The following is a 10,718-nucleotide window of genomic DNA, read 5'->3' on the forward strand; positions in this document are numbered from 1 at the left end:
TTTTTTTTTTTTTTTTTTTTTTTTTTTTTTTTTTTTTTTTTTTTTTTTTTTCTGTTTCGGGGGTGGGGGGGGGGGGGGTGGTTCTTTCTGCAAAATACTTACTAAGAGGCCTTAAAAATGTGGGGAACTAACACTTGGCACTATGTAAACAGGGAGAAGAGCAGCCAACGGCTCTTTAGGGGATTCCGGATGTGTTCCCTAATGGAGAGAACATTTTGCCTCTGCAGGAGGGTGAAGGTAGCTGTCTGGGTAAGGTAGGCTTTATTTGCATGTTACCCACTGTTTAACACACTGTTTCTCAGACTTTTGCTAGTTCCACCCTTGGATTTACCTTGAATTTATCTGTGTTCACTTAATCTCCCTGGGTCAAAACAGCTTTTCCCTCAGCCAAGAAATAGCTAACTGCCTTTAGTCATGTTTTGTGAAAATTGTTTTTTGCAGTTTTAAGGTATTCTTGCCTAAAAAAAATCCTTTTGAGTTTTGAAGTTGGCTTTGAATATAATCTTTACTATTCATGTTCAAAACATTTAAAAGGGAGCTATATGCAGCAGAATATCTGAGGTGATGAAATACAGATGCAGTGGTATAAAGAAGCTGTAGGAAAGGTGAGATGAAAGGCAATTTTTTTTGTGTGATAACTAATCAGGAAAGATTATGTATACCATTTTTACCTTTCTAAAAAGCTGAAAATACTGCACAGGCTATTGTGAAAGGTGACCTGGCAGTGGAGTGGCAATGGGTGAGACCAGCAAAAGGTAACAGCAGGCATTGGGTGTTTCAGACCAAAGCCACCAAGAGCTCTTGGTGTGGTCTCTTCAGCTGGTGTAAAGAGAGTCCTTAGAGGCTTCCCATCTCTAAAGAACAAGAGCTTCATCTCTAAACAGATGAACTCTACTGTTCCTGGGCAAAAAACAGTGGTGCAAAATCTAAAAGGGAGATTAGTTTGCTGCCTCATCGAGTATGTGATGCTGTAAGGGGATTGGATTTGCATATCCAAGGAGCAGTGATTTCTCCTGTTATTGATTACTTAGGATTTTTGACTCCATTTTTTGTTGTGTTGCTCTAATTGCCCCTATAATGGTGTTTAGCTAAAACTTTATATAAGTAATTTCATAATGATTGCAAGGAAAGTATTGATAATTTCTAATGGACCAAAATACTGAAGTGCAGTTTTTGAGTGAAGGCTCAAGGTCTCATTACACTTTCAATGGGAAATCGTAGAAATTTAATCTGGTTTGTTACTACCAGGTATTCTTGGATCTAAAACTTTTAAGTTTTCTTCCCTGTGGAAAACATATTTAAATCCTCGTTTCTTACAGAAAGGTTAGTTCACTGTTTATCTTGATAAATAATAGCTTTCTTTTACAGCTAAGCAAGCTTCTCTTCAAACAAATCTAGCAACATTTAAATGCTAGACCCTCAACCCAACTTTCCAGTTAGATTTATTTCTAAGTATACATTGTTTTAGAATCACAGAAGGGTTTGGATTGGGAGGGCCCTTTAAAGATCATCTGGTTCCAAACGCCTTTGGGACATTTTTCACTGTATGAGATTGCCCAAAGCCCCATCCAACCTGACCTTGAACACTTCCAGGGATATAATGGAATTTTGGCATAATGCAGACTTCTTATCTTTAGAATAATTTCTCTTATAATTTTTATAAATAGTTATGTGGACGTGCATTAACATTATGAAGGTCACCATATATATATGGTGTTTCAATTTCACTGAAGTTCTCAGAAATTAGAGAGCATAATGTGAGCATCTACATTGTGACCTTCTGAATTGGTGCTCCCTGTTCCTGTATGTGCTGAACTCTTTAAAAAGAAGAATTCGGATATATTTTGGTGACTGCATTGCGGTCTCCAGGTCTGGTTCAATTCAACATTGAGCAAATGAGAGTAATATGAAAATTTTAATAATAACACAGCTTCTCACTCAGATACCATTGCTGAATGAATTTACCAGCTGGGTAAGCCTAAACACCAGATGGCAGTATGTGGTGAGCGTCTGACCTTCACCTAGCGAACGCATTAGCTGGTTTTGGCCTGTTTTATGAGAATTCTTTTTGAGAGCTATCAAGAACTCTTTTCCCTGAAAAGTCATTAAAAAACTCTGAAAGAATGAGTGCTTCCAACTGGGAGTTAAAAGCAGACTACCCTGAAGTTATTTTCCATCTTCTGCAATCTGAGAGATCAACAATAAGTTATAATTACTTGGTAAGCTTAATGGTTAACTTTGGGAAGATATGTGCATCTCATAAATGTCTTGCCACCACATATGCCTGTCTTTATTGATAGTTCTTGATAGCTTCCTGACAAGAACACCTAGGAAGGTTTGGGACTTGAAGTACATGGTAATCTGAGTCTGAACTTTGTGGCCCAGCTTCATGGCTGCATTTGGAAACTAGCTGTATATTAATAAATGTGAAGAGGTTTTTTGTATTACTAAAGTCCACATTAGTTTCTGGATTCAGGAGGCTGTGTCTCTATCAGTGATCATGCTTTTGACCTCTTTGGGATACAGAAATTGGTAAGCAGCTCCAAGTTCACACAGAAGAAGATGCATTTTTTTCTTTTTGAATTAACGTGTTTTGTGGGAATTTTTTTAAGTAATTTTTAAAAAAACCCTAGTGTTCCATGTAGAGACTGTAGAGGCAGAAAGGTGATCTACCAATCACTGCTGTATGAGAGGCTTTGCATTATCTTTTATTAACTACTGGAGCTGGTGTGCAGTCTGAATACTCAAAATAACTGCCTACAGTCAAGAAAAGGAGTCCTGTTGCTTTGTTAATCTCATAGGATGCCTTGTTTGGAACAGCTCTACTGAAACATAAAGGACTGTAAGGCCCTTGCTTAACACTGCTTCCCATTCACCTCTGCTTCACCAGATATTCCAGCAAGCAGTGGCTTGATACATAGCTCCTTATGCCTTTTTTTATATCTGCACTTTGTGGTTGCAGATGCTGTTAAATGATGGTTGGACCTTAGCTTGCAGGTGGTCATTGCAGTTACATTGAGACTTCCAAGATTCACTGATCCACGCTGATAAGGTGTCCTTGGTAAGATCACTTCTGGAATTGTCACTCTTTTTGATAGTTTGGTTTGACAGCAATGTCATCACACAACACAAAGTCAGTTCAGTAAGTCAATATTCTTCAGCTGAACATCTTTCTGATAAAAAGTCACATCTGGATTGCATTTTTCTCTATAGAATCTCCTCAGCACAGTATTGTCAGTTCTAGGTTATGCCATTTCCTTAACAATTTTCTTGTTTCTGTCCCTAAAGATTAGTCTTGGGTTGTTTACAAATGTACAGAAAATCAAAGTGGAGTTACTATTTATTTCCTTAATATTAGTTGTTTGCCATGTGAATGTGATTGATTACACAGAATAAACTACTCTGGTAAAACAAGAAAAAATAGAGGGCCAGATTTTTCCTCTAAAAGCATACAGTCCTATGTGCTCCTACATTGTGTGCTCCAAATTAAAAGTTTTATTTAAGAGGGGTAACTTTGGCATCCTAAAATTAAATTATTGTTTCCATATTTGCATGTTATCAAATAAAGCTTTGTCCAAAATAAGAAAAGGAGGAATCTCTGTAGAGAGGTTATCAAAACCAGCTTTTGATTCAGGATCATGTGACATGTAAACTGATGTGTGGCTGACAGGTTGAGTTTGAATGTAAAAATGTTATAGTCGGCACTTTCTTTATAATGAATTAAATCAGAATTCTGTTTTCAAATTTTGAACTTCATTACAAAATCTTTACCCCTTTTCTCCCCATTACTCATGGTTTTTTGAGTTTGAGTTCTCAAAGATTTTGAGTGTTTGCTCTGTAGGATTTAATAAACTCCTGTAGTTTGTAAACCTACCAGAAGGGAGGAATATCTAGCAGTAAAAGGAAGAGTGTAATGCTGCTATTAATTTAAGTTTTATTTTTATGCTGTAAAGAATGATCGGGAAGTTTCGCATATGGAATGTTTAAAAAAAGTCACAACAAAGTTATTTTAATAAGAAAAATTAATGCATGAATTATTTAAAATAGTTGGTGCAACTGTTCCTGTTAACTAATCCAGGCACTTGGAAGGCAATTACACTGAGCTTTGACAACATTGCCAACCCACTGCACAGTGCCTTATGCCAAAAACCATTGTTGTTTTATTGACCACGTTCACCATTACATATGCATATGAAAAAACAGAGGCATTTTCATCGGGATTACCCTAATAGCATTAAGAGATTATTTTTTAAATTTCCTTGGAAGGAAATTCACTTAAATGAGATTACTTATTACTTGACTGGTTTCCTATCGTGCTGCTATGTTTAGGTAAGTGGAGTCCATTAGAGTATAAAGTTTTTTAAAAAACTGATTTTATACATTAATGATTTCAAATAAAAGAGAAGTACTATATTTGTGCACAGCTTCTTTTGAGAAAGTTAAGTCGATGTTCTGGTTAGGAGAGATAACACTTTTTGTCCCTCTTGGTGGCCCCCCTAGTGTCACCATTAGTTGCTAATTACTTGCAAACAAATAAACAATTAACTCCTCGTGCCTCTTGGTGGGAGAGTTTTCATTGACATGCTAAAACTTTCTAATAAAAGATTTTAATTAATGACGTTGCAAATCCAACCCCCTTGTCAACATAGCTATAAGGAGGACTTGTGGAGAAATGCAAGTACAGTATATGTGCTATGCTGGCTGAAGGTGAAAGAATGGCAAGTACATCGCTATGTGCTGCTAATACATCAGCGTCTCAGAACCTTCACACAGTGTCTGGTTTTGTAGAAAATAAAACCACACAGTGCTCATTTTCCATTGAAAGTATTTTGGGACTGGAGCAGAAAAAAGATGGCATTCCAGCTGTGAAACCTCACAGACCATGGATGGAAGCATGCAGCAACTTGGGTAAGTGAGCAGTCTGCTTTGTAACCTCTCCAGATTTTGCTCCTTTAAAGATGTATGTTCATGTTTCCACTGAAAACCAATAAACTGAAGCTCTCCTTTCCTTGCTTTTCCTAGTTTTAGGTGATGACAGTAATCCCCGTCTGCAAATTCCTGTTGTTTGCTATGAAAATCCATTATTTCATGCTAACAGTAATCCAGTGCAAGAGGAAAAAGTTTTGAAATGTGAAAAATATTTTTCAGTCACTGAAAGGCTGTCTTTCAAACGAGAATTGAGCTGGTACAGGGGTAGAAGACCAAGAACTGCATTCACTAGAAACCAGGTAGGGATTTTCTCAGTATTTAATAAATGAAAAATGACATAGTTTAGAAAATGTTGGTAGAAGCCTGTAACAGCTGACTAATTCAGTATGTTGTACCTCTGTAGAGAGAAAAGTAACCAGGAACTAGTGTAAATTAATAGTAATTTTATTAATTTCAGCAGATTTGTGTTTATGCATGGAATCAGAATTGTGCAAACACTGCTTGAAAGTTTCCTGCTGAACAAAGTTAACTGTTTTTTGTATTTATTTTCTTTGTTACTGCTATGAAGGTAGTAATAATTATTCAAAAACTTTGTTTTAATCTCCTCAGATTGAAGTCTTGGAAAATGTTTTTAAAATGAACTCCTACCCTGGCATTGATATTAGAGAAGAGCTAGCTCGCAAATTAGATTTAGATGAAGACAGGATCCAGGTAATAAAAAAATTATTTGAAGTTTTCTGTAATTACATCTATACGTATTCTCTCATTATATGAACAAGTAGTTTGACAGCAGTAGCAATAATTTTAATAGTCTCAATTTAAAACAATGTACATCTATACATGTGGTATACATTCAATGATTTGTGGAATGGAAGCCATTGAATTCCTTCTGAAATCTTAGACCTTCTTCCATAGCATTGATGAGGTATTCATCACTATAAGATTTCCATGATATCTACTCTGTTAATCTCTAGTTATCATGTGCAGAACTTGATATTTGCTTCCATGTTTTAAAATCATGCTTATATTATGCTTGTCACAGTATCTGAAAAACAAATTTGAAACAAATATTGAAACGATTTGTATGAATGTCTAATTATTTTGTGAGACTGTCAGTAGAGCATAAATGTGTTAAACCAATGTTTGAGCCTGTCTTCATCTGGCCAAAAGCAAAATCTACTCAGAGACTTTAATTATTAATTTCCAGGTAGTCCAATGTGATATGAAGCATACCATAAACATTAGAATTTGGGCCTGACCTTGATGTTCATTAAGCTTTTAATGCAAATATTATATTAAGGTTAATGGGAAGTTTGATACTGTGATTAAGCAAGCAGCTGAAGAAATAAGACTTAAAGACTTGTTTGTGAATTCCAGATGTTCAGGATCTTCCAGGGTCTGATTCAGTGTCACCAAAGTAAATATTAATTTTTATATTAATTAAAGTGAAGCTGGGCCTGACTTTTTGGTTGAGGTCCAAGTTTCAGGTTCACTTTCAAGTTGGGGTATTATTTTCTTCATCTGTGGTGTTAAAATTATTGCAGGTAGTTACATGCCATCATCTGCAGGTTTTAAATTTAGTATTGAACTTTCAAACTACTGTCATTAGACAAAATACTGTAAAGTTGTATACATATTTTTAAGTTTCAATGCTCATTCTGCTCACAGGTATGTATTTCTGAAAAGCATGCCTTTTCTTTCAATTTTAGATCTGGTTCCAGAACCGTCGCGCAAAGCTGAAAAGATCACACCGAGAATCTCAGTTTCTAATGGTGAAAAATACTTTCACCTCCAGCCTGCTAGAGTAGAAGGAAGGATGGTTTGCTGTTATGGTACTACAGTAGAACGCGAAAAATTACTGGAATTTTCATAACTTGTATTAAGTAATAATGATATATTAATTATGATTTTATCCCGATTTTATAGCTTATCATAATTTTCATTCGAATAAACTGTAAATACTTGAAGTATTATTAAAATTTACTTTTCGTGGGAAAAGTGAACTTTTCCTATATATTTTAATAAGTATTTCCAGAAAAGTTGAGATATTTTTGCAGTTTAAAAAAAATCTAATCTCTAGGTTGCATGAGATTTTCGCAAATGTGAATTACTGCAGCTTAACTGAAGATGACGTAACAAAATTTCATGGTTTAAAAAAAAAAATCTGTTTAAAGTCTGAAATACACAATATGCAAAATAGATCTTGCTACCTGAAACAGATTGCACGTTACATTGGAGTTTAGTTTATTTATAAAGAGTATGATAGTTTTCATAAAGAGCATATTTTTCAGAAAAATGTAACTCAAATGGAAGGGCCAGTATTCAGTTTGAACAACTGGTTAAAAGAAGCTGAAATTTCTTCTTTTTTTTTTTAATATCATATTTTAATTAATTTAGGATATTTGCCTATTCAGTACTTCAGCTTGGATATCTCCTCTTTTGTCAGTATACGTGTTCCAGTTCTGGAAGTTGCCCTATTATCATTTAATGATGGATTGCAGCATTTCAACCTGTAAACCTGAAAGAACCAGTAAATCCCAATGAATTTAGACATAAACCTTTATTAATTGGATTTTCCCACTGGCTAATGTGAAAAATAAGTTTTATTTTGAACCAAAACTATATTTACAATAGTCAAAAACCTGAAATGAATCATTTAATCTGTTTTGGTTTTGTTTTTTTTTTTAAAAGAACAACATAGGGAGAAATTCTGAAAACCAGGGAGAAGAAACTATGTGAGTGTTTATGATATTCAGATTGTTATATCTAATTCAGGGTATAGATCTCAGACTAACTATCCCACATTGGAGAATGCCTAGCCACTGAGCTATGTTTCCACAGTTCTTGTGGAAAATAATTCCACATTCCACAATTCTTGTGAAAACAGTATACAAAGTACTCTGATATTCTCTGGAGGAAGAATTTGAGCCAAAGTCTTCCTCCTTACCTACCTTAGCCACCAGGCTCATTCAGTCTGACACTCAGCTTCTATGAAGTCAGTTAGGACAGAGGACATAGAAGTCAGCAACTCACTGTTAATACAGGCTAAATGTAAATAGGGAAAAAGGGGAAAAACTAAATCCATATTCTTCCAGTGTTTTAGTAGTGCAAATACAGTTAGATTGTTCTTCACTTGCACTTTCTTGTTTAATAATAATAAAATGACAACGGATTTATTTTTTTTTCTGGCATGTTACTTTTCATGTAGTATAGTCTCTAGAAGAGGTAAGTGTTTAAAATTTTAAAGACCTGTCTCTACTGCCTCCAGGCATTTTTGATTCCCGCATCTCTTGTAACATGTTCTGCTTTTCCTTTTGTTTGTGTTCTTTCTTAGGACAGCTCTCTACATTTCAGTTGTTATAATGGAGGATTTGATGTAGCTTTGCTGAAAGTTTTCAAGGCATTGCGATATGCAGTTAGTTTAGGATTTTACGACATAACATTGTACTTGATATATCATGAACAAACCAAGTATTGCTCTTCATTTCTTGATGCTTGTATCCATGGTATCTGCTGTCCTATAGAATGAAAGGTAAGTTTGAGAAAAAGGGTCATAGAAAAAACTTAATTTTTTTATGTAGTTTCATACTAGGTAAAGCTAAAAGGAAGGAGGATCTGACTTCAATCCTTAGTTGATAGTTTGAATGATAGGTTGAGATATAAGAGTTTAAATAAAAAAAACCAATTCTATGTTTTCTGAAAAGTATTACTGAAAAGCTGCATTACTTTAGAACCAGATTACAGGTATTTGCAGTTTTTTGTCTTTAACATCCTGGGCTCATTGCCTTCATTTTTATAGAATCCCTAAATCTTGAATTGTTTGACTTTTCTCCTAAACTAATAGGAAAACCTATTAGTGTGAAAATGACAAACTTTTATCCAATATTGAAATGTTAATTATTCATGCTTTGTTGGATTCAGGAAATAACATTACTGAGCTTCTGTTGTATCCTCCACTCAAAAATAATTAAGAGAACATTCACAAATAAAGCAGTTTAAATGGAGCCAAATCCATTAGGAATAGTTTTTTAGAGAAATTGGAATCTCAATTCAGATACCTACCTGATCTGGTAAAGGTAAAGACAATATTGGGAATGCATGAGTTCTATTTTGTTTTTCTTCTCACCTCAAAACATATATTGCCCATAGCTTAACCTTATTGCTGGTAATTTGAAACTATTGTCTACTTTACTGCTGGAAACAAGGTTTCCAGCAGCAACAGATTAGACTAATCTGTACAGATTGATGCCTAAGAACCTTAGTCTATTATCTGGCAAATACCTAAATACACCTAATGTCTCTTATAATGGAACTTGTCTCAAGTGACGGAAGTCTGACAAAGCAATTTAAGAAAAGGAGTAGAATAGTAGCAGAATAATAATAGCACTGGTCCTGGTATCCAGCTCTCAATTAGCAAATGTTACCAGAAGGATGTAAGGTACTAAGATTGTCACACATATTGCTGAGGGGCAAAAAGTTTAATGGCGTAATTGCATTATTTGGTTAGTCTTGGTTTAGCTTGTTCTTCCTAAAGTAAATACATCAGCAAGTTAAAGGAGAGCCTCTAACTTTAGTTTTATACCTACTTTGACCAGCATGGGTTTAAATTGTGGCCATCATTTTCTCAAATACAGCTGAATTTTTTTCCAACTTAAAAAATAGTAGTCTAGACTCCAGGATTTTGTAATCTTGTACTTCCTGATAATATGCAGCTTTCTGGGCTACCTTGGTAATACATGTAATACACTATGTTATCTGTCTAGGCACAGCCAATACAAATAATGATTGTGGATGAGACTGTCAGAAGAGGCCACTATGCCTGCTGAAATCTGGTCCCACTCCAGTTCTCCTTACATTGCCTTGTAGTGTTTCTGTTTGCCTACCCTTCAGAACTGTGAACAGAAAAGTCTCAATCTTCTTGGTTCCTATTCTGACTTAACTTTGTGAAGCCACAACCTCTTTTACATCCAGCTATGTTGCCTTTCATTGGCTCCAGTGATCATCTGACCCTGTGATAAGCTGATAAATTTAATAGGATGGTGAAAAACTGTTCTAGAAAAAAACCTGGATAGTCATAAGACTTCTTTCTCTTCATATTGGCGAGTTGTTACATCAGCATCCATCAACAGCTACAATTTAGGCTAGGGTCAGGTTGATGATGGGCTTATGTCACTGACTGTAATGGCACTTAAACATTCTAGTAGTGCTTTCCTGAAATAGATAAAGTATCTGTGACCCTATCTGGGATGCTGGGCTGCATAGTTATTTGATTTAACTTGATCTTCTCTTAATTAGTGTTTCTATCCTAAAAATTTTTTCTAACCACAAACACAATGCCCAGTGCTGTGCAAAAATGATGAACTATGCTCATGGTCTGAAAGCAGATTCAAATGAATTTATACCAAAGAGCCAATGCTTCCAAAGTTCCATTGTTAATTGCAGCATACATAAAAACATAGTCTGAAACTTAATCTTTAAATTACCAATGTTAACATTGAAAGTCCAGATTTAGAACACTGTTTATTAAATGGTCATTTAACACTTTGAATTTGCCATTATTTAGGTTATCAAGTCTGTGCTTACAAATAGCAAGCTGTATGTTATACAAACTGTATATTATCATTTTACTGGTGTACATGGGTACATCTATATTTTTCTAGTTGCTACATGAAATTGGACTAATTTTAAACAGTTGAGACTAGCTCTCAGGAGTAACAGTTAATAAAATAAAAGCTTTTTAGAAATTTGTTGTAAAATAACTTTTGTTTTGATTCCTGTCAGTTGTTAGG

The 10,718-nt window shown here is 34.9% G+C and overlaps 2 protein-coding genes across 4 annotated transcripts in view; one reads left to right on the forward strand and one right to left on the reverse strand.

Annotated features, from left to right (window-relative positions):
- APPL1 (adaptor protein, phosphotyrosine interacting with PH domain and leucine zipper 1) overlaps positions 1-5,164 on the reverse strand; it is a 37,492-nt gene extending 32,328 nt beyond the window's left edge. The window contains exons 1-2 of the mRNA XM_026857634.1: positions 5,159-5,164; positions 59-62 (exon numbers count right to left, since the gene is read on the reverse strand). The gene's annotated coding sequence lies outside the window, so the exon portion shown is untranslated. The remainder of the gene's footprint in view (positions 1-58; positions 63-5,158) is intronic.
- The window catches only part of HESX1 (HESX homeobox 1), a 13,318-nt gene extending 6,118 nt beyond the window's left edge, over positions 1-7,200 (forward strand). The window contains exons 2-6 of one of the 3 annotated variants that reach the window (XM_026857638.1): positions 153-249; positions 4,650-4,908; positions 5,023-5,228; positions 5,539-5,640; positions 6,639-7,200. In XM_026857638.1, the coding sequence (XP_026713439.1) occupies positions 4,695-4,908; positions 5,023-5,228; positions 5,539-5,640; positions 6,639-6,737 (621 nt within the window). In that variant the 5' untranslated portion in view covers positions 153-249; positions 4,650-4,694 and the 3' untranslated portion in view covers positions 6,738-7,200. Of the gene's footprint in view, positions 1-152; positions 250-3,909; positions 4,909-5,022; positions 5,229-5,538; positions 5,641-6,638 lie in introns of all 3 variants that reach the window. The other 2 variants (XM_026857639.1, XM_026857637.1) reach the window with 2 other exon arrangements.
- Positions 7,201-10,718: the final 3,518 nt, after the last annotated feature.

Source organism: Athene cunicularia (genome assembly GCF_003259725.1).
Source record: "Athene cunicularia isolate RWA chromosome 12 unlocalized genomic scaffold, athCun1 chr12_part1, whole genome shotgun sequence".
Lineage (NCBI taxonomy): Eukaryota > Metazoa > Chordata > Aves > Strigiformes > Strigidae > Athene > Athene cunicularia.